General features: G+C 56.8%; 1 protein-coding gene across 4 annotated transcripts in view; it reads right to left on the reverse strand.

Moving 5' to 3' along the window:
* Positions 1-22682, reverse strand: part of LOC135187722 (NADPH--cytochrome P450 reductase) — a 52325-nt gene that overhangs the window by 25292 nt on the left and 4351 nt on the right. For 2 of the 4 annotated variants that reach the window (XM_064166704.1, XM_064166705.1), the window contains exons 2-3: positions 22340-22474; positions 5056-5227 (exon numbers count right to left, since the gene is read on the reverse strand). In XM_064166704.1, the coding sequence (XP_064022774.1) occupies positions 5056-5213 (158 nt within the window). In that variant the 5' untranslated portion in view covers positions 5214-5227; positions 22340-22474. Of the gene's footprint in view, positions 1-5055; positions 5228-22339; positions 22480-22682 lie in introns of all 4 variants that reach the window. The other 2 variants (XM_064166703.1, XM_064166706.1) reach the window with 2 other exon arrangements.

Raw genomic sequence — 22682 nt, forward strand, 5'->3', positions numbered from 1 at the left:
GGAACATGACCACTCCTGGGCCAGGCAGGCTGCTGGAAGCCAGCCCAGATGTTATCCAGAGGAGGAGATTTTGACCACACATCTCTTCTTCCACCACCGAGGGCAATTGTGGCAGCAGCATCTCCTCTGCTTTGCCAGCCCCTGCTGAGCTGATGTGACTTGACCAGGGCTGATCACTGTTGCTGCTGCTCCGTGGTGACTCCCAAAACCCAGAGGAGGGCCCCAAGGTGCTGCGTTCAGGCTGGAAGTGCTGCTCACACTCTCCCACCACACACAAGCAAAGCCTTTAAAGCAGCAGCCCCCATGCCATGTCCAAATGGCTGCTCAGCACCTTCCATCCTCCACTCCTCCCAGGTTCAAGTTGGAGGCCAAAGCGACACAGCAGGAGCAGTCCCCCAGGGCCATCGATGAAGTGGTTCAGGTGACTCAAGAGAGAGAATGTGCTGAAGAAAAGCAACATCTCTTTAAGGTCGAGGATCTCCCACTGCAGCTGCAGGCAGTCCCACCAGGAGCTCTCTGCCTTGGTGGATCTGGGGCAGCTTCCCTGCCTGTCCAGGGCCCAGGGGCTGCAGCCAGCCAGTTGCAGGCAGTGGCCGGCAGCCTGATCCTGGATCTTGCTGCTTTGCTTCTTCATCCAAAAGGAAACTCCACCTCGGACTCAAGGATGAGAGGAGGGAAGGAAACCTGTGGCTGTTTGCTTTTCCCACTCCTTTCCTTCCTGGTTCCCAGGGCCCCATGAAATAAGGCTGCAGGAAGTGGCTGTCTGGGAGGATGGAGGTGCCACCAGCTCCCGGGACAGCCTTGCTGCAGCGACCGCGGCAAGGCTGCAGCAGGCAGAGGCAGGGTCAGGCTTAATGTGGGAGAAGAAACTCCTTCAAAGCCTCCTCTTGCACTTCACCTGCTGGCTGTCACTCTTCCAGTCTGCAGTTGTGTCACACAGGGTCTGGTGCAACCTTGCCTCTCCCTGCTGGTTATCAGTGCTGGGAGGTGCTGCTAGAAGCCAAAACTTTGGTCACAACAATCCCACGAAGGCTCCAGGCTGGGGGCAGAGTGGCTGGAAAGTTGCCTGATGGAGAAGGACCTGAGGGTGGTGGTTGACAGCAGCTGAAGATGAGCCAGGGTGTGCCCAGGTGGCCAAGAAGGGCATCAGCAGCCTGACCTGAATCAGCAGTGGTGTGGCCAGCAGGAGCAGGGCAGGGATTGCCCTCCTGTACTCAGCGCTGGTGAGGCCACATCTCAAATCCTGGGTTCAGTTCTGGGCACCATAGAATAAGAAGGATGTTGAGGGGCTGGAGCAGGTCCAGAGAAGGGCAATGAGGCTGGTGAAGCATCTGGAGAACAGAGCTTATGAGGCTGAAGGCACTGGGATTGTTTAGCCTGAAGAAGAGGAGGCTAAGTGGAGACCTCCTTGCTCTGAAAGCTACCTGAAAGGAGGCTGCAGTGAGGCTGGTGTTGGCCTCTTCTCTGAAGCAACTAAGAACAGGGTAAGAGGAAATGGCCCAAAATTGTGCCAGGGAGGATCAGGCTGGAGCTTAGGAAATTTCTCTGCTGCAAGAGTGGTCAGAGATTGGAACAGGTTGCCCAGGGAGGTGGAGGAGTCCCCATCCCTGGAGGTGCTGAAGAAGCTGTAGATGTGGCACTTTGAGACACTGGCTGATGGTCATGGAGGTGTTGGGCAGAAGGTTGGAATATTGTGGCCAGTTCTGGGCCCCTCAGTTGAAGGAGCTCAGGGAACTGCTGGACAGAGGCCAGCCCAGAGCCCCCAAGCTGCTGCAGGCAGTAAACATCTCCTGTGAGGCCAAGCTGAGGCAGCTGGGGCTGGCAGCTGGCAGCAGAGCAGCCTGAGGGCTGCCCTCAGTGCTGTGCTGAAGCTGTGCAGGGCAGTGTGGGCAGGACGCAGCCAGGCTCTACTCAGGGTCACACAAGGGGCACTGGGGGCAAGCTGGAGCAGAGGAGGTGCCAGGGAAACAGAAGGGACTGTGAGGGTGGCAGAGCCCTGGAGCAGGCTGCCCAGAGAGGTTGTGGAGTCTCCTTCTCTGGAGAGATTCCAAACCCACCTGGATGTGTTCCTGTGTGGCCTGCCCTGGCAGGGGGCTGGACTCAGTGAGCATTTGAGGTCACTTCCTACCCCTAACACTCTGTGAGACCTCCTCAAGAGCTCAGAACCAACCTCTCAGGACTGGGGAAGTCCTGCAGTGACTGCAGCCAGCACAGACCCAAAGGATTGACCTTTCTTGTGTGGTTGCCTTCTGCAAAGAGCTAATGGAGAGCACAGGGCTGGGCTGAGGCTCACTTTCACTGTGCAAACACACAGGGAACAGATCCCAAGTGACTTCAGGGCTCTACTGCAGTGGCTTCAACCCCATCTCCTTAGGCTTCTTTTCAGGGGCTTTCAAACCCCTCCCCAGGATTTCATTTCAGGGGCTCCAAACTCCTCCTGAGGCTTCATTTCAGAGGGTTCCAAACCCCTCCTGAGGCTTCATTTCAGAGGGCTTCAATCCCCTCCTGAGGCTTCATTTCAGAGGGTTCCAAACCCCTCCTGAGGCTTCATTTCAGAGGGTTCCAAACCCCTCCTGAGGCTTCATTTCAGAGGGCTTCAATCCCCTCCTGAGGCTTCATTTCAGGGGCTCCATGCCCCTCCTGAGGCTTCATTTCAGAGGGCTTCAATCCCCTCCTGAGGCTTCATTTCAGAGGGCTCCATACCCCTCCTGAGGCTTTCATTTCAGGGGCTCCAATCCCCTCCTGAGGCTTCATTTCAGAGGGCTTCAATCCCCTCCTGAGGCTTCATTTCAGAGGGCTCCATACCCCTCCTGAGGCTTTCATTTCAGGGGCTCCAATCCCCTCCTGAGGCTTCATTTCTGGGGCTCAAATCCCCTCCTGAGGCTTCATTTCAGGGGGCTCCAACCCCCTCCTGAGGCTTTCATTTCAGGGGCTCCAATCCCCTCCTGAGGCTTCATTTCAGAGGGCTCCAATCCCCTCCTGAGGCTTCATTTCAGAGGGCTCCAATCCCCTCCTGAGGCTTCATTTCAGGGGCTCCAAACCCTTCCTGAGGCTTCATTTCAGGGGCTCCAATCCCCTCCTGAGGCTTCATTTCAGGGGGCTCCAAACTCTTCCTGAGGCCTACATTTCAGGGGGCTCCAAACCCTTCCTGAGGCCTACATTTCAGGGGTCTCCATACCCCTCCTGAGGCCTACATTTCAGGAGGCTCCATACCCCTCCTGAGGCTCCATTTCAGGGGGCTCCAACCCTTCCTGAGGCTTACATTTCAGGGGGCTCCAACCCCCTCCTGAGGCTTCATTTCAGGGGGCTCCAAGCCTCTCTCCAATGCTCTAAAAGGAAATGGAATGAGCTGAAGAGCCCAGCAGAATACTGATGTTAGGTTTGGGGTGTGACCAAGCCAAGGAACTTAATGCATCCAGATCTCCACCAACACAACTTGCTCCTGGCCCTAAGCCCCTTGCAGCAGGTAGGGTGGAACAAGGACCTCTCCCTCTCCAGATGCTATTGTGGCAATTTAGGCCAAGCAAGTTGCACAAGACCTGTCAGGCAGCTATGCCCCAGCCCCTCAAGACTATTTCCTCTTTCCAAAGCTAAGGGTAGATAAAGATTCCCAAGAGGAAACCTGCTCAGGAGCCTGCCTACCTTCCTGCAAGTTCCTCTCCACACAGCTTCTAACAGAGAGGCAGAGAGCAGCCAAGGCAATCCTGCAGAGCTCTGCAGCACAGCCAGAGGCTCTGCTTGGGAAGGGGAAGCTCTGTTGTGGGCCACACGCTGGGCTGAGGCAGAACTGCAGCCTGGCTCCATCCCAGGGCCTTCTGCACAGCTTGGTGGACAGGAGACACAGAAATGTAAGGCGACAGAAATGCACTTTGGGATCAACTGCCCTAACTTGGAGACCTCCTACAGTCCAAGAAGCCACCGTGGACATGCTGGAGAGGTGGGCACAGCTGAACCTCAAGTGCAGGGCCCTGCATCTGAGTCAGAACAATCCTTGTTAGGAGTCCAGGCTGAGGGCAGATAAGCTGACACCAAGCTGAGTGGTGCTGTCCATGGGCTAGAGGGACAGGATGGCACCCAGAAGGTCCTGGACAAGATGGAGAGGTGGGCACAGGGGAACCTCATGAGGTTCAACAAGACCAAGGGCAGGGTGCTGCAGCTGGGCTGGGACAATCCTCATTACCAATGCAGCCTGGGGGCTGGTGAGATTGAGAGCAGCCCTGGGGAGAGGACTTGGGGCTGCTGCTGGTTGAGAAGCTGCACAGGAGCCAGCAATGGGCAGCAGAAGGGCAATGGAAGCCTGGGCCACAGCCAAAGCAGTGTGGGCAGAGCTGGAGAGAGGGGATCCTGCCCCTCTGCTCTACCCTGTTCTGGGGAGACCTCACCTGCAGGGCTGTGTCCAGATCTGGAGCCCACAACACAGGAACGAAATGGAACCTGCTGGAGTGGGTCCAGAGGAGGCCACGGAGATGATCAGAGGCTGGAGAAGCTCTGCTGTGGGCACAGGCTGAGGGAGCTGGGGGTGTTCAGCCTGGAGAAGAGAAGGCTCCAGGCAGACCTCAGAGCTGCCTGCCAGTACCTAAAGGGGCTCCAAGCAGGCTGCAGAGGGACTGTTCCCAAAGGCCTGCAGGGACAGCAGCAGGGGCAATGGTTTGAAATGAGAGCAGAGCAGATTGAGATTGGATGTGAGGAACAAGTTCTGCCCCAGGAGGCTGCTGCAACACTGCAGCAGGTGCCCAGGGAGGTGTTTGAGACCTCATCCCTGGAGATATTCAAGATCAGATTTGAAAAGGCTGTGAGCAACCTGCTCTAGTGGAGGTGTTGCAGCCAAGCCTGGCTGGGGCACTCAGTGCCATGGTCTGGTTGGGTGGCCAGGGCTGGGTGCTAGGTTGGGCTGGCTGAGCTTGGAGCTCTCTTCCAGCCTGGTTGATTCTATGATTCCATGTCCCTGCTGGCTGCAGGGGGTTGGACTGGATGAGCTTTGGAGGCCCCTCCAACCCAACCCACTCCCTGATTCCAGGAGCAGGACAGGAGCCCTGCCCAGGAGCTGTTACTTACGCTAACTGTATCTTGGGCAGCTCCGGGAGGTCCTCCTTTTTCTTGCGGAAGAAGAACCAGTAAGTGAAGAGGCCAATGAGGAGGGAGATGAGGAACACATCTGTCATGCTGACCAGGGAGTCCTGCTGGTCTGGGCTGGCTTCCATGGCATCCCCCATGGTGGTCAGAGGCACTGTGAGCAAGGACAAAAGGAGTCAACCCCAGCAGCCGCACAGAGCCATGCGACAGCTTCAGGCACTGCTCAGTCTGCTCCTCCCTGCACATCCTCAGTGCTCGGAGCAGGAGGAGCTCAGCAGCTCTCTGGAGAGAGGCTCTGCACCACAGAGATGCAGGGAAGTGGCTGTGCCCCTGGACTGGGCACTGCTGGGGCCACATCTCAGCTACTGGGTTCAGTTTTGGGCCTCTCACTTCAAGAGGGACATTGAAAGGGTGGAGCTGGTCCAGAGATTGGTAACAAAGGTGGGGAAGGGTCTGGAGAACAGGGCTGGAGAGGAGCAGCTGAGGGAGCTGGAGAAATGGAGGAGGCTAAGGGGAGACCTTCTGGCTCCCTACAACTCCCTGAAAGGAGGTTGCAATGAGGTGGGAGTTGGTCTCCTCTCCCTAATACCAAGTGACAGGACAAAAGGACACAGTCTCAAGTTGCAGCAGGGGAGGGTTAGGTTAGCTATTAGCAAGAGTATCTCCACAGAAAGGGTCATCAGGCACTGGCCCAGGGGCCAGTAGAGTCCATCCCTGGAGGGCTTTCAAAGCTGTCTGGATGAGGAGCTTAGGGCCATGGTCTGAGCTGTGTGGTTAGGTTATGGTTGGACTCAATGGCCTTAAGGTCTTTTCCAACCAGGTGGGTCTGTGAGATGCTTTTGTGTCCCAAGGTGTGTCCCACTGACCCACCAAGCCCTTCCCTTCCCCCTGCAGCCCCAAAGTGATTTCTGCTCTTCCCTTGCCAGCATCTTCACAGCAGCCCCACAGTGCAGGCAGGGAGCCCAGCATGGCTCCTGCTAATGCCCCAGCAGGGACTCACTGCCAGCCCTTACTCACCACACAGCCCCTGGGCTGGCAGGGGGGGAGGATCTCACTCTTCCAGTCCCCCACGGACCTGGGGCTTTCTGCCTCCTCCCTGCTAGGTGACAGAATGCCCAGGGCCTGCTGCTTATGAACCACAGAGCAGGAGCATGGCACAGTGGCTCTGTGAGCATCTCCACATCAGGTCACTACCACACCAAGGACAGAGACTTCTGAGTTCCCACCCTGCTCTGTGAGGGCCTCTGGCTTCCCACTGCACTTCTGTCTGCTTCAGTTGCTCCTTTCCTCTTGCCAAGGCAGAGTTTAAGTGACCTGTGACTCACCAAGGGCCATCCCCAGAGTTCCTGGAAATGCAAGGACAAGCACCCAGCTCCCAAGTGCTCTAGGAGCCCTGTGGCCCCTGCCCCTCTCCGGTGAGCCTCCTATCACTGCTCCTTCCCTCCTGCTGCTCTGACCCCAGTTCAGATGCCAGATTACCTCCCCAACACACAGGGCTGCCCTCTGCCCACGCAAACAGATAATGAGCTCAGAACTCCATCTAGAGGGGCAAAGTGACTCTCTTCTACCTGGGCATTCTGCCAAGCCAGCAGACCATGGACCTGCACACAGAGAGTGACTCAGAGCTGCGAGGGTGCCACTAGAGCCAGGGGACATGGCCCATAGCTGAGCCAGGAGGGATATTAGCCTCTGCAGCAGACTTGTGCCTGCTGGGGAAGAGCTCTCAGCCAGCTCTGCTGGGGGCTGGAAGAGGAGCAGCAAATCACAGAATGTCAGAGGCTGGAAGGGACCTCCAAAGATCATCTGGCCCAGCCCTCTGCCAGAGCAGCACCACCCAGAGCAGATCACACTGGAATGCATCCAGACAGCTCTTGAATATCTCCAGAGAAGGAGACTCCACAACCCCCCCGGGCAGCCTGTGCCAGGGCTCTGCCATCCTCACAAGGGAAAAAACCTTCCTCAGGTTCACATGGAACCTCCTATGCTCCAAACTCCAAGCTGAGCCTGGACTGAGAACTCACTGGCTGAAGCTGAAAGTTCTGCTGATGCAGTCAGGAACAAAGGAAGGTGATGCTGAAGGACTGCTACAAAGGTCTTCAGCAAAGAATCTCCCCTTGTTGTCACTCCCCCCCCCCAAAAGCCCAGCTCCAGAACACACCAAGTGCTCTGCCACAGGTCACCAGCCCTGGGCAGCAAGGAGAAGTCCACAGCAACCTGGCAGTGATCACGAGTGGGCTCCTGGCTGCTTCTGCACCCAACCAGCTCCCAACCCCACGAGAAGTTTGATTCAGAGCTTGGCAAGTGCCTGTGCTATGGAGGGCACCAAAACACCACTGCAAAGCTTCCAGGGATTCCAAGTGTAAGGTCCTGCACTTGGGTTGGTGCAACCCCAAGCACAGCTCCAGGCTGGGTGGGGAATGGCTGAAAGTAGCCCTGAGGAACAGGGCCTGGGGTGATGCAGAGCTCAACAGGAGCCTGCAGTGTGAGTGCAGCCCAGACACAACCCTGTGCTGGCTGCAGCAAGAGCAGTGTGGGCACAGGGCAAGGGAGGGGATTGTGCTCCTTGGCTCTGCTCTCCTCACACCCCACCTGCAGTCCTGGGGGCAGTTCTGGAGCCCCCAGCACAAGCAGGACATGAAAGTGTTGGAGTCACTCCAGAGGAGGCCACCAAGATGCTGAGAGGGCTGCAGCAGCTCTGCTCTGAGCACAGGCTGAGAGAGTTGGGGCTGTGCAGCCTGGAGAAGAGAAGGCTTCAAGAAGACCTTGCAGTGGCCTTGCAGGATCTGAAAAGGCCAACAGGAAGGCTGAGGAGGGACTACTGACAAGGTCTGGTAATGACAGCAGGAGGAGGAATGGGTTTGAAGTGGCAGAGGGGAGACTGAAAGTGGATGTTAGGAAGAAGTTGTTTGCAGTGAGAGTGGTGAGACACTGGCACAGGTTGAGGGTGGTGAGACACTGGCACAGGTTGCCCAGGGAGGTTGTGGAGCACAGAAGCACCCAATGTGATCAAAGATCACATTGGGTGCTTCTGTGCTCCACAACCTCCCTGAAGGTGCTCAAGACCAAGCTGGATGAGACCTTGAGCATCCTGTTCTAGTGAGAGGTGTCACAGCCTATGGCAGGGAGGGTTGGAACTGGCTGAGCTTTGAGCTCCCTTCCAACCTAAACCATTCTCTGATTTTAGAACACTAAGCAGGGGGTTGGAAGAAAAATGTGAGTGATGTTGAGTGCAGAGGAGCAGGCTGCCCACTCCTCTCCAGCAGGCAGGTCACCCTGTCCTCCCTTCCTTGCAGACAGCCTTTCCCCACTGGGTTATCTGTGCCAAGCAAGAGCTGGGTGCTATTTTGGTACAGCTGTAGACTAAACTGTTGGTGAAAGCCTCCAACAACCAGAGCTCAGCTGCCAACAAGGCACAGCTCTCAGCAGGGACCTCTTCTCCTCCTCATTCAATTCCAAGGAGCTGGTCCAGCAACAGATGCCAAAGGAATGCACTGGGGGGAGGGGGGGAAATGTTGCTCCTTTCTTGCCTTCACTCCTGATGGAACCCCAGCAAGCTCTTCTCCTCCCCACTGCCACCCCAGCTCATCTCTGGCTCTCAGCCAAAAGCTGCCAGCAAATGTCCCTCTTACACATGGCTTTGGTTCTTGGGGGCTTGCTCCTGTCTCGGGGCACAGAACCCCTGAGGGCTGCTGCTCAGTGATTGATTTCCCAGGCAGCCTCAGCTGCTGCTCACACAGCACAGCTCCTGCTCTTCTGCTGCCCCTAAAGGCAGGCAGGAGGCTGCCTGCACACACATCTCCAACACTGCAGAGTGCATTTTGTCTGGTGCCAGCTTTCCTTGCTCAGACTACAGCAGGGTGGCCACTTCCACTCCTACAGGGCAGCAATGACCGTGTCAGGCTGTCTGTCCTCAGCAATGGTCCCTCCTTCACTCACTTGACCAACCCTGTAGGTGAGGCAGTGACAAACCTTGGCTCAGAGAGAGCCATGAAAACCCCAAGGCTGATGGAGCCCACACTGAGCTGGTTTGGGGGAAGCATAGGCTGGATGTTAGGAGGAAGTTGTTGTCAGAGAGAGTGATTGGCATTGGAATGGGCTGCCCAGGGAGGTGGTAGAGTCACTGACCCTGGAGGTGTTCAAGAAGCCTGGATGAGGCACTTAGTGCCATGGTCTGGTTGACTGGCTATGGCTGGGTGCTAGGTTGGACTGGATAAGCTTGGAGGTCTCTTCCAACCTGCTTGATTCTATTCTATTCTGTTCTGTTCTATTCTATTCTGTTCAAATCCACCACTCACCAAGCACCAAGCCCAAGGAAAGCCTCCTAACACAGAGCACAGCACCAAACACCAGAGGGGTGAGGGTTCAAGCTCAGCCTGTCTTTGGTGAGTGGCAGCCAGCCCAAGACAGCACACAGAAGCTGTGTGCCCCTGGTCCAACAGCAACCCCTGCCCCAAACTCCACTTCCAGGTAGCTTAGATGTGGATCTTCACCACCTGCCCTGACACAGGGCAAGAGCTGCTGAGCTCATCTAGAAGGGGAGGGCTGTGTCTGCAGCAGCAAGTCCCTGCTATGCCCACACCAGCAGAACCTCTGCCCCTCTAGAGCAAGCAGCAGCTGCAGGGGTTGGCTTTTCCAAGCCTCCAGAGGTGGCCTGCTCACCCACGCAGAGATGCCTTGAAGGGAGGCACCCTGAGGAAGGAAGCTGCCAGGAATGCAGCATGGGCAGATGAGGGGGAGGAAGCCATGCTAGCTCCTAGCCCTCACCACCCTCAGGCCCTGCAGCACTTCAAAGGAGAAGCCTGCAGCTGCAGGAGCAGCTGAACCACCACACACTCACTGCCCACGGCCACAGGCAGAGGGAAGAGCACCGCTGCTGGAGGCTTAGGCAGCTGCATGGCCAGACACTGGGCCTGCTCTCCTCTCTCCATCCACAAGGCTCCACAGCAGAAGCTGCAGCTGACACCAAGCTGTGTGGAGCAGCTGACATGCCAGCAGGGCAGGAGCCATCAGAGGGACCTGGCCAAGCTGCAGAAGTGGGGCTGTGTGAAGCTCAGTTGGGTCTGGGCAGTCCCAGCATCTGTCCAGGCTGGAGAGCAGTCCAGCAGGTGGGACATGCCTCATCTCTGGAATCCTTCCAGGGCAGCTTCTCTGGGGCTGCAAGCAATCTGCTCTAGCTGGGGATGTCCCTGCTGACTGCAGGGGGTTGGCATGGATGAGCTTGAAAGGTCCCTTCCACCCAAACCAGCCTGGGACTCTACAGAGGTTACACACTGCCCTCTGACCCTGGAGGCAACAGAGGTTCTCCAGTGATCAACCACAGGCAGGAACTGCCTTGACTTTGGTGAAGGGCTCCATGGTGATGGGACATGGAACTGCTGCAGCAGGCCCAGGAGGCCAAAAAGATGATCAGAGGGCTGGAGAACCTCCCCTGTGGAGATAGGCTGGGAGAGTTGGGGTTGTGGAGCCTGGAGAAGGCTCCAGGAAGACCTCAGGGCTGCCATTTCAATATCTGAAGGGCACCTACAGGCAGGCTGGGGAGGGACTGATCAGAAGGGCCTGGGAGGATAGGAGGAAGGCAATGGTTTGGAACTGGAGCAGGGCAGAGTTAGGTTGGACATCAGGAGGAAATTCTGCACAATGAGAGTGCTGAGACATTGGAAGAGGTTGCCCAGGGAACTGGTGGAGAATCCAGCCCTGGAGACATTCAAAGTCAAATCTGGCAGAGCCCTGAGCAGCCTGATCTAGTTGGAGGTGTCCCTGCTGACTGCAGAGGGTTGAACAAGATAACCTTTGAGGGTTCCTTCCAACCTCATGGATTCTATGGAACTGATGACAGTCTGTGATACTGGGATGAGATTGAACAAGGCCAAGTGCAGGGTTCTACACTTTGGTCACAACAACCCCAAGCAGCACTGCAGGCTGGGGCCAGAGTGGCTGAGAGCAGCCAGGCAGAGAGGGAGCTGGGGGTGCTGGCAGAGAGGAGCTGCAGAGGAGGTAGCAGTGTGCCCAGGTGGGCAGCAGAGCCAATGGCATCCTGGGCTGGCTCAGGAGCAGTGTGGGCAGCAGGACAAGGGAGGTTCTTGTGCCCCTGTGCTCAGCACTGCTCAGGCCACCCCTGGAGTGCTGTGTCCAGTTCTGGGCTGGTCAATTGCAGAGAGCTGTTGAGGTGCTGGAAGGTGTTTGGAGAAGGGCAGCAAGGCTGGGGAGGGGCCTGGAGCACAGCCCTGTGAGGAGAGGCTGAGGGAGCTGGGGGGGTGCAGCCTGCAGCAGAGGAGGCTCAGGGCAGAGCTCATTGCTGCCTGCAGTTGCCTGCAGGGAGGCTGTAGCCAGGTGGGGTTGGGCTCTGCTGCCAGGCAGACAGCAGCAGCAGAAGGGGACACAGCCTGGAGCTGTGCCAGGGCAGGTCTAGGCTGGATGTTAGGAGGCAGTTCCTGGCAGAGAGAGTGATTGGCACTGGAATGGGCTGCCCAGGGAGGTGGTGGAGTGGCCAAGCCTGGCTGGGGCACTCAGCGCCGTGGTCTGGTTGGTTGGCTGGGGCTGGGTGCTAGGTTAGCCTGGGTGGTCTCTTCCAACCTGCTTGATTCTATGATTCTACTACCTCAGGACAATTTGGCTTCCTGCTCCCAGAATGGGTCTACAGCCTGTGACTCTTGCCCCAAAAATGAGTGTCCAAGCCCAGCTGACACAAGAGGAAAGCAGAAGGAGGACCTGCTGAGCCAGCAGAGCCCAGGCCTGCTGACTGCTGCCACCTCCCAGCACCCGACCGCCAGGCTGCAGCTGAGCTGCACCAAGCACCTCCTGAGCTCAGTTCCCTCCACACTCACCTGGCAATGCACACGAGTCCTGCTGTGCCCTCTGGACCCAGCCTGCCCCAGCACATGGCAGCACCCCCACCTCCCATGCCCCTGACCAGCCATGTCTCCCAGCAGGCACCGAGCAGCAGCCTTTGGACAGCTGCAGATAAAGGCAGGAGCTGCAGGCAGCAGCTCTGCTCTGCCACACAAACAGCTGTGCTGGAATAAAGGGACACAAGCACAGGCTGAAGTGACAGGATCAGAAACGCTGGGGAAGGGTCTGGAGAACAGGGCTGGGCAGGAGCAGCTGAGGGACCTGTGGTTGCTCAGCCTGGAGGAAGCTGAGCAGAGACCTCATTGATCTCTACAGCTCCCCGAGAGGAGGCTGGAGACTGCTGGGGGCTGGGTTCTGCTCCCGAGTTCCAGGTGATAGGAGAGGAAATGGCTTCAAAGTGTGCCAGGGCAGGGTTAGGTTGGAGATAAAGAACAATTTGTTTGCTGCAAGAGTGGGCAGGGATTGGAAGAGGCTGCTCAGGGAGGTGGTGGAGTTGCCATGTCTGGAGGTGTTGCAGCAACGTGGCCATGGCACTGTGGGACATGGTGGTGCTGGGCTGGTGTTGGACTGAATGATCTCAGAGCCCCTTTCCAGCCTAAACAAGGACCCACTTCTGTGGTTCTCTAAACACCTGCAGTCCCACTGGCCACTGTCCCTGCCAGCCTTACTGCAGTGCCAGGCACCATCTGCAGGGAGCTCAGCAGGACACAGGCTGCCAAAGCTCCCCAGCTCTCAGCAAAGTGCCAGCAGGGCCACCAGGTAGCCAGTCTGAAGCCAAACTATGGCTGCAGGCATGAGCTCATCACACAACCCCACCACTACAGGCACTGCAGTGCCCAGCTCCCCTGTGCCAGCCCTCACACCCAGCAAGGGCACTCACCCAAGAAGTGGTTGCTGGCTTCTCAGACAGGGGAATCCATGCCAGGGCCCACCACAGCTGACAGCAGCACCCAGCCAGACCTGCTGCTGCTTCTTTCTGTCTGGATTTCTCCAGCTCAGCCTCCCAGCAAAAGCCCTGCACAGCCACTCCAGGAGAGGAGTCCTGGCAGCAGAGCTGCTGTGGCAGGGCACACGATGACCCTGGTGCCCCTGACTCAGCACATATGTGGCATTGCTGCACTGAGGGAAGCAGCTGCCGAGGTCCTACTGCTGGGGGTGGCAGCTGGACTACAACAGAACACTCACAGACTGCTTTGGCTGGAAGGGACCTTCCCAGCCCATCCACTGCAACCCCTGCAGCCAGCAGGGACAGCCCCAACCAGAGCAGGCTGCTCACAGCCACAGCCAACCTGACCTGCACTGCTGCCAGCCATGGGGCAGCTCCCACCTCTCCGGGCAGCCTGGGCCAGGCTCTGCCCACCCTCAGGGGCAAACATTTCTCCCTTCTCTCCACTCTCCATCTCCCTCTTTCAGGACAAACCATCCCCCCTTGGCCTGGCACCACAGGGGAGCTTCCCCATCCCTCTGATCATCTTCTGATCTCCCCTCCCAGCCCTGCAAGGCCACCAGAAGGTCTCCTGCAGCCTTCTCCTCTGCAGGCTGAACACCCCCAGCTCTGCCAGCCTGGCTCACAGCAGAGCCCTTCCAGCCCTGCCAGCACTGCTGTGGCCTCCTCCTGCCTGCTGCAGCAGGTCCCTGCCTGTGCTGTGCTGAGCACTCCAGAGCTGCCCCAGCACTGCAGGAGGCTCTGAGCAGAGCACAGCAGAGGGGCAGAATCCACTCCCTGCCCATGCTGCTGAGGATCAGCCCAGGACAGGCTGGGGCTGGGCTGGCAGCAATCAGTGCTGGCTCCTGTCCAGCTTTGCACCTCCAGCACCCTCAAGTTCTCCTGCACAGGGCTGCTTCCCAGCCCTTCATCCCCAGCCAGGATCACAGAATCAGTCAGGGTTGGAAGGGAGCACAAGGAGCAGCCAGCTCCAACCCCCCTGCCATGCCCAGGGACACCCTACCCTAGAGCAGGCTGCACACAGCCTCAGCCAGCCTGGCCTCAAACACCTCCAGCCATGGGGCCTCAACCCCCTCCCTGGGCAACCCATTCCAGCCTCTCACCACTCTCCTGCCCAACAACTTCCTCCTCACCTCCAGCCTCACTCTCCCCACCTCCAGCTTTCCTCCATTCCCCCCACTCCTGCCACTCCCTGAGAACCTAAGAAGTCCCTCCCCAGCTTTTTTGTAGCCCACTTCAGACCCTGGCAGGCCACAAGAAGGTCTCCTGGGAGCCTCCTCTGCTCCAGCCCCAACTCTTTCAGTCTGTGCTCATAGGAGGATCCTCTTGTCCCAGCCCTTGCCCCTGACTCTGCTGATCTGTCACAGACACTTTTCCAACTGAGAAGTACCAAGCTGAATTCCTGAGCTGTCCACAACCAGATCCCCCTCCCCACCACAGGCCTGGCCTGCCCCAAGGCTCATCCTTTCTCTTGTGCTGACCACCCCTGCACAGCACCACAGCAAAACACAGATCAGGGACATGATCAGCCTCCAAAGAAACAAACCTTACCAACCCCAGAGTTCTAAACCAGATATTCCCACTGGCATCATGGCACTGGAAGACAGCTGCAGGAAAGAGGGAAGACAGAGGAAGGAAATGAGCAGCCAAAGCAGAGGCAAAACCTTTCTCTTTGTAGCCCAAACTGGAGAACCAAGACAGAAATAAAGAGAAGCAAACTTCAAAGCCAGCTGAAACACCTGGGAAGAGGAGAAGAAAACCACTCCTGGAGAGCTCATGCAGATGGCAGCAGCGGAGGAGGCCGTGGCAAGGTCCCATCGCTGCGGAGGTGGCGGCAGAGGAGGAGGAAGAGGGAAGAGGTTTGCTCACAAAGAGGAAGGCAGTCCTGTGACCAGCCAAGGGCTTGCCTCTCACCCACTGAAGACACCAGATGGGCAGGTCACTGATGGGGGCCAGGAAGAGACGCCCCATGGTCACCAGCCCAGGAAGAAGGGCCAGCAGCAGAGCAGGGCTGCAGTGGGGATGGCTGTGCCTGGCCTCTGAATCCCACTGCAGAGAACCTCCTGCCTGAGACACTAAGCCAGGAGCAAACCCACACCTGGGGCAAACCCACATCTTCTCTCATGCCTATTTGGGTACAAATGCAACCCAGCAGCAGGAGGAATTCAGCTGGCATCAGCCCGTGCCAGTTACTGCCCTTGTCAAGTCTCAAATCAGCTTTTCCCCTGCCCACACTTTTTTAGTCAAATATCTGGAAGGAAAAGTGGCCCTCTCCAAACCAGGAGACCTCTGGAGCTGGTGCTCAGCTCCAGGTTCTTTCACGGTGCCTTCCTCAGCCTCTGGATCAGCTTTTCACATGGCACTGCCATCCAGAGACCTCAGAGAGAGGCCTTTGGTCTGACCAGACAAGTGGCCATGCCTGCTCTGGCCCACACAGGCTCCCTGCTTTGGGTGGCCTCACCCTGTAGGTGAGCTCCTGGGCAGGGAAGGAAACCCCAAGGCTTTCTCACTCCATCAGCCTCAGCTTGAGCAGCCACATCGGTGCTGGCTGTGGAACAGGATGGTCACTGCACACAGCAGGGGTGATAAGGAGCAGTGCCCAGGGCTGGCTCTCACCAGCACCTGAGGGCAAGGTCAGATTTCACTGTGTGTGGAGGCTTCACTGCTACAGCCAGCACCTCACAGAGCCCCAGCAGAGCAGGGCTTGGAAGGGACCTCTGGGGATCATCCAGCCCAGCTCCACTCCTAAAGCAGGGCACCCACAGCAGCTTGCCCAGCAGCACAGTGCCAGGGGGGTTGGAAGCTCTCCACACAAGGACACTCCACAGCCTCTCTGGGCAGCCTGCTCCAGGCCTCCAGCACCCTCACAACAAACAACTTGCTCCTCCTCTGCACAGCCAACCTCCTGCCTGACACTTTGTGCCCCTTGGCCTGTCCCTGGGCACCACTGAGCAGAGTCTGGCCCCAGCCTCTTGCCTCCCACAGCTGCTTCAGCTCTTGCTGAGCATTGCTCAGCTGCCCTCTGGGGCTGCCCTTCTGCAGGCTCTCAGCCTTTGCTCCTCCCAGAGCTGCTCCAGGCCCCTCAGCAGCTCTGCAGCCTCCCCTGGACTCTTTCCAGCACTTCCCTGGCTCTCCTGAACTGGGAAGCCCAGAGCTGGACCCAGCACTCCAGGTGTGGCCTCCCTACGTCAGAGTAGAGTGTGAGCAGAACCTCCCTTGCCCTGCTGCCCACACTCTTCTCTCCTCCATGCCCCCCAGGACACCATTTGCCTCCCTGCCCCCCAGGGCACATTGCTGCCCCATGGGCACTTGCTGTCCCCCAGCACTCCCAGCTCCTTCTCCTTGCAGCTGCTTCCCAGCAGGTCCCCCCTCAGCTGTCCTGCTGCAGGAGGTTGTTCCTGTCCAGGGCCAGGACCCTGCACTTGCCCTTGGGGAGCTCCATGAGGTTCCCTCTGCCCAGCTCTGCAGCCTGCCCAGGTGGTGCTGTCACTTCCATACCACTTTCTTAGCCCATACTAGAAACCCCAAACCAGCACATCCCACAACTTCCAGTTAGGAAAGGTAAGTGGAAAGCTGCAGAGTCTCTCTGCCACACGATGATGGGGAAGTGACTGTCCTGCTGGGGCCTCCTGCTGCTTCCAGCACCTCAGAACCCCCAATCTAAAGGAGGAACTTGGCTGCAGCTGCACCTCGAGCACATCAACACAAACAGGCCCAACCCAAAGCTGTTGATTTGGTCAAAGAGAACAAATGACTCTGAGCAAGGTCTCTGCTAGCCAGACCTTGACACACAGCTCAGACATCAGCAGAGCTTCTATTTTAGGGATGAGAGAGATGTGGAAAGCACAACACTAGGGCTGGAGCTGGAAATGCAGCACAGCTGAGCAGCCTCTGGCACACTGGGCTGGCTTTTGGTCCCACTCAAGGACAGGAGAGCAGCTGTAAAAGCAAGGCAGTGAGCAGCAGGAAGAGTGTTACCAAGGCAGAAAACAGCCCTACCCTAGGGGTGTACAAAGGTGGGGCTCTGCAGGATCCCAGGACACAGAACCAAAGGATTTGGAGCACTACCCAAGACAAAAATGAATTCCAACCTGCTAAGCTGCCTCAGAGCTACCCAGAGGTATTGAATTTACACACTTGAGTTCACCAAACAAAAGGCTCCAAACCAGTTTGTGGGGATCCCTGGCTTAGGACAACTTCCTTCCCAGCCCAGAAAAAACAAGAGTGCAGGGCCAGAGCACAAAGAGAACCTGAAAAGAGCAGGTAAAGTGAACCTCCTGCTGACTAACCCGAGGAGGAGGGACAGGATCAGAGCCTGGCTCCAAGCAACGGCCGAATGGGGAACAAAGGTCTCAGCATTGCTGATACTGAGAGCCTGCAGAATCGTTAAGGGATGGGAAAGACCTTTCAGATCCTGGAGTCTAACCTTGGACCTAGCACTGCCAGGGCCCCACACGGCCCTCAGCACCACACCAACCCCTCCAGGGATGGGGACTCCACCACGGCCTTGGGCAGCCAGGGCCAGGTCCTGACAGCCCTTTGGGGAAATAAATTGTTCCTCATGTCCAACCTAACTTTTCCCTGGAGCAACTTGAGGCCATCTCCTCTTGTCCTGCTGCTTGTTCCTTGGGATAAAGGACCAACCCTCACCTGGCTTCAACCTCCTTTCAGGGAGTTGTAGAGCAGTGAAGTCTCCCCTCAGGCTCCTCTTCTCCAGGCTGAACACCCCCAGTTCCCTCAGCCCTGTTCTCCAGGCCCTTCCTCAGCTTTGTTGCCTTTCTCTTTCTCTGGCCCTGCTCCAGCCTTCAATGCCCTCCTTGGAGTAAGGAGCCCAAAACTTAACCCAGTAGGTGAGGTGTGGCCTCACCACTGCCCAGCACAGGGGGACAAATCCCAGTCCTGGATCTGCTCACCACACTCTTGCTGATCCAGGCCAGGATGCTGGTGACCCTCTTGGCCACCTGGGCACACTGCTGGCTCATCTTCAACCACTGCTGGCCAGCATCCCTGGGTCACTTCCCACTGGGCAGTTACCAGGCACTCTATCTGGAGCCTTCCCAGGGTTGCAGGACCCAACCCTTGCCCTGTGAAGCCTCTACCCTCCAGCAGCTCAGCACTGCTGTCCAGCTCGGTGTCACCTGCAAACTGCCTGAGGGTGCTTGGATCCCCTCACTCAGATCATTGACAGAGAGATTAAAGAGTACTGGCCCCAGAACTGAGCCCTGAGGAGCTGACCAGCTGTCACCTGGGGTTAACTCCATTCCCCACCACTCTTTAGGCCCCACCATCAGCCATTTTTATCCCCAGCTAAGCCACTGCCTTGCCAAAGCCAGGAGCAGCCTAATGTTGGGGTTGGGACAAGACCGCAGGAATTTTAGGCCCTCCCTTTTGCCACAGGCACTACTCAGTCAAGCTGACTGTTCACTGGGCTGTGCTGAGAACTCTCAGGATCAAGGCACTCAGGCATGTGGATCTGCATGGCTCAGGTCCTGCTCAAGAGGTTTTAAGCTCAAGAGGTGGTACTTTTTTCAGCAGCCTCCTCTTCAAGTGTTGTCCTCAAGGCAGCCATGAGTGGAAGCCCAGTGACTGCCACCTCCTCCAAGCAAGCCTCACACCAGGCAAAGAGTTTACCCATCCCTTACCTGCCTTTGTCAAGGGTTTGGGTGACTTTGTCTGCAGTCTCTATAGGCAGGGAGTTGGTGGCAGACTGTGACCTTTTCTACTAGGAAAACTGGACAGCAAAACCCTCCAATGCTGCTCAGAGGCTCACAGGATGTTAGGGGTTGGAAGGGACCCAGAGCTCATCCAGTCCAACCCCCCTGCCACAGCAGAACCACACAATCTAGCACAGATCACACAAGAACACATCCAGACAGGCTTTGAAAGGCTCCAGAGAAGGAGACTCCACAGCCTCTCTGGGCAGCCTGTGCCAGGGCTCTGGGACCCTTACAGTAAAGAAGTTCCCCCTTGTGCTAAGCTGCAACCTCCTGTGCTGCAGCTTCCATCCATTGCTGCTTGTCCTATTCCAGGCAGCAGTGAGCAGAGCCTGTCCATCCCTCCTGACCCCCAGCCCTCAGAGAGTTACAGACATTGATTAAATCCCCACTCAATATTCTCTTCTCCAGACTAAGCAGCCCCAGGTCCATCAGCCTCTCTTCATCAGCCATGCCCTCCTGTCCCCTCATCATCCTCACAGCCCTTCACTGGACCCTCTCCAGCAGATCCCTGACCCTCTGCAACTGGGGAGCCCAAAACTGAACACAGTATTCAAGAGGAGGTCTCACCAGGGCAGAGTAGAGAGGAAGGAGAACCTCCCTTGATCGGCTGGACACGAACATCCCAGGATCCCATTGCCCTCTTGGCCCCCAGGGCACATTGCTGTGCCATGGATGCTCTCCCCCAGCACTCCCAGGTCCCTCTCCACAGGGCTGCTCTCCAGCAGTCACCTCCCAGCCTGGACTGCTGCAGTTTATTGTTCTCCCCAGGTGCAGGACCCTGCACTTCTCCTTGTTGAACCTCAGTTGGTTCCTCTGTGCCCAGCTCTGTCTGCTCAGGGCTCTCTGGATGGCAGCACAGCCTGCAGCTGGAGCAGCCAAGCCTCCCAGCTTGGTGTCAGCAGCAAACCTGCTGAGCAGACTCTGTCTGTGTCCTCTTCAGTGTCATTGATGAAGACACTGAATATGATGAAGATGTTCCTGTCTGGGAAGTTAGCTTTGAAGCTCACAGCTTGGCCAAGCTCATCTCAGGCACAGGGACCACCCAAACTGGCCAAGGTCACCAGCATCCTGGCTTGGACCAGCAAGAGTATGGTGAGCAGGTTCAGGACTGGGATTGTCCCCCTGTATTGGTGCAGTGGTGAAGCCATACCTCACCTACTGGGTTAAGTTTTGGGCTCCTTACTCCAAGGAGGGCATTGAGGGCTGGAGCAGGGCCAGAGATGCTTGAAGAGCATCAGGGCAGATGGCTAAAGCTATCTGCAAGGTTTAAGAGCTGCAAATAGCTCCAGTCAGGATTGTTTAGGGGATTTCTTTACTTGCAGAAAAGCAAACTCTGCTGGCATGGGATTGGGACATTTTGTATTGATAAGGTGGTTTTCCTCTGAGGATGTGAGAGCTCTCCAGGCATGCCAAGCTCATCTCCTGCACTGCTGTAAGGGAAGGCAGTGCTGCTGCTCCATCCTTAGTGTGTGTGTGCAACTCAGCAAGGGCTGTGCCCTGCTCCCAGAGCCAGGCTTTACCTCTGCCCTGCTGAAGGTGTAGGCAGTCCCTCCATAACCCTCCTGGGTGAGGCCACTTGAGTTGTTCTTTGAGCATCTGTGAAATGCGGGCAGTGACCCTGCCCAGTGCTCTGCAACCACTCCCAGCCCCTTCACCAGCAAAGCCCACAACAAACCAGTAGCCAAAGAGGGCATTCTTGTGTCAGAAAGGGACCAGGCAGGCAGGGAGTAGTCAGGGTCATAGGCTGCAAGGCTGGCCCCAAGTTGTGAAGCTCTCCAGCTTCACACTCCCAGCCCAGTCAACATAAGCAGAGGATCATAGAATGGTAGGGGTTAGAAGGGATCTCCAGAGTTGGAGTCCAACCCCCCAGCAAATCAGGAGCACCCAGGGCAGGTCACACAGGACTGTGTCCAGATGAGCCTTGAAAGTTTCTAGAGCAGACTCCACAACCTCTCTGGGCAGCCTGCTCCAGGCCTCTAGCACCCTCACACCAAAAGTTTACCCTCCTCTTCAGATGGAACCTCCTGGCTTCCAGTTCATGCCTGTTGCCTCTTATCCTATCACAGGACACCTCTGAAAGAGCCTGGCCCCTTCCTCTTGCCTCCCACCTTTCAGGTACTTACAGACATTCCTAAGATCCCCTCTCAGGCTGCTCTTCTCCAGCCTAAACAGCCGCAGGGCTCTCAGCCTTGCCTTATCAGACGTTGCAGTCCCCTCAGCATCCTCACAGCCCCCCCTGCAGTAGTTCCTGGTCTCACCTGACCAGAAGCCCTTGTGGAGCCCAAGGACACTTGACCCAGGCTTCTTCTTGCCCGTGATGAGGCGAGTTCAGCTCTGCATCCGGCCCTGTTACACAAGCAGGCCTTGCACAATCCTTGCAGGCTTCTATCAGCCAGCTCCTCCAAAGCCTGGAGTTAGGAGAGATGCCAGCCACGACCCATGAATGCAAGGCATGAGAATGTATTTCACAAGGAACCATGCAGCAAGATCTGGCCTACTTGACAGCACTACAAAGAGTCCTACCAACTCCCCAGGCTGGTTACTAAAGCTTTACTAACCCTTCCCAGCACACTTGCACAGGCACTGACAGAGCCAGGAAGAAAAGTTCAAGCCCAGCTTCATTTCCTAACCTCTTCATCTCCTACTCCACACAGCAAGAACAAGAAAGTTAGTCATAGTTCTAGGGTTCTTCCTTGTGAGGCAGCAGCTGGAGGCACAGAATTGGCTGCTAACTCAGCAAGAACAATGCAGGAATCTGCCAACTTAGGGCACAGAATCACCTGGGTGGGAAAAACCTTAAGATCAATGATCTTAACCATACCCCAGTATCAACCTGAACACAACTGTTAGACCATGGCCCTAAGCTCCTCATCCAAGTGTCTTTTAAAGCCTTCCAGGGATGGGCACTTCACCACACAATGGCCCTTTTGGTGAAGAGGTTTCTTCTAATGTCCAACCTATACCTCCCCTGGCACAACTGGAGGCCATTTCCTCTTGTCCATTCACTTGTTACCTGGGAGGAGAGGCAAGGCCTCACCTCACTGCAGCCTCCTTGTAGGCAGCAACGAGGTCCTCCCTCAGCCTCCTGTTTTCCCCACACTAAACCACCTCACCCACCCCTGACACCTCACTCTTTGGCCTGATGACCCTAGAGAAGCCTCCAGAGATCCAGGTGCTCCTCCTCTCCTCCTCCTGGGTTCCGTGGGAGACCAGCAGCACACAATTGATTGGAATGTTTACTCGGGGAGAAGCAGCAGGAGATTAGGAGCACTCTGTAATTATTTGTTCTCACAGCTGAAATTTCAGACTGAAAGCCCAGCACTGGCAGAGGTGCACCTGTCAGTGCAGGGACTGTGACTCAGCCCAGGGAAAGCCTGGATAACGTCTGGATCCAGCCAGGCATTGGGAAAACAGCTTATGTAAATCCAGGAGCTGTGTTCTGAGAGGCAGCAGAGCCCACATGAGGAAGCAGAACAAAGGTTAGTGCCAGCAGAGGTGACTGCCAGGTGGGTCGATTTTATACCACGGGGATAGACAGGAAATGGCAGGGGCAGAGAGCAGAGAAGCCTTCTCCTTAGTCCTTTGTTAGCTTGGCTGCAGCAGGCAAAGGAGAGAGTAAAGTCTGGGCGCAGCTGTGGGTGAGCTGGGTGAGGAAACCATCACTGCCAGCTCCTGGTCACTCAGCCTCCCTCCCCAGACCCAACTGCACCCACAGGTGCTCCACGAGCTGCCACACTCAGAAGAAAGAGGTTACCTTGCACCTATAGGTCTGCAAGTAAGCACTGACGGGGCCTGAGAGCTCCAGCACGAAGGGTGGGGAGCAGCAGGGAAGCCTCCCTCAAGGCCAGGCAGGGAATTTTGGTCCTGTGGCCCTGTCGAGCTCCTCCAGCTGCACTGAAAGAGACAAAAGAGAAGTTGGAGAAGGCACTGAACCTGTCCAACCCCAGCTACTCAAAAGACACCACCCCAAAGGTTACTGATTGAACAGGAGGCAAAGTGATGACGAGGCAGGAGGGTTTATTGTCTCAATCAGAGCAGGATTCATTAACCGAGAGTGAAGCCTGCTGAATGACAGCCTCCTCCTCCTCCTCCCTGCC

Source organism: Pogoniulus pusillus, chromosome 27, assembly GCF_015220805.1.
Source record: "Pogoniulus pusillus isolate bPogPus1 chromosome 27, bPogPus1.pri, whole genome shotgun sequence".
In the NCBI taxonomy this organism is placed as follows: Eukaryota; Metazoa; Chordata; class Aves; order Piciformes; family Lybiidae; genus Pogoniulus; species Pogoniulus pusillus.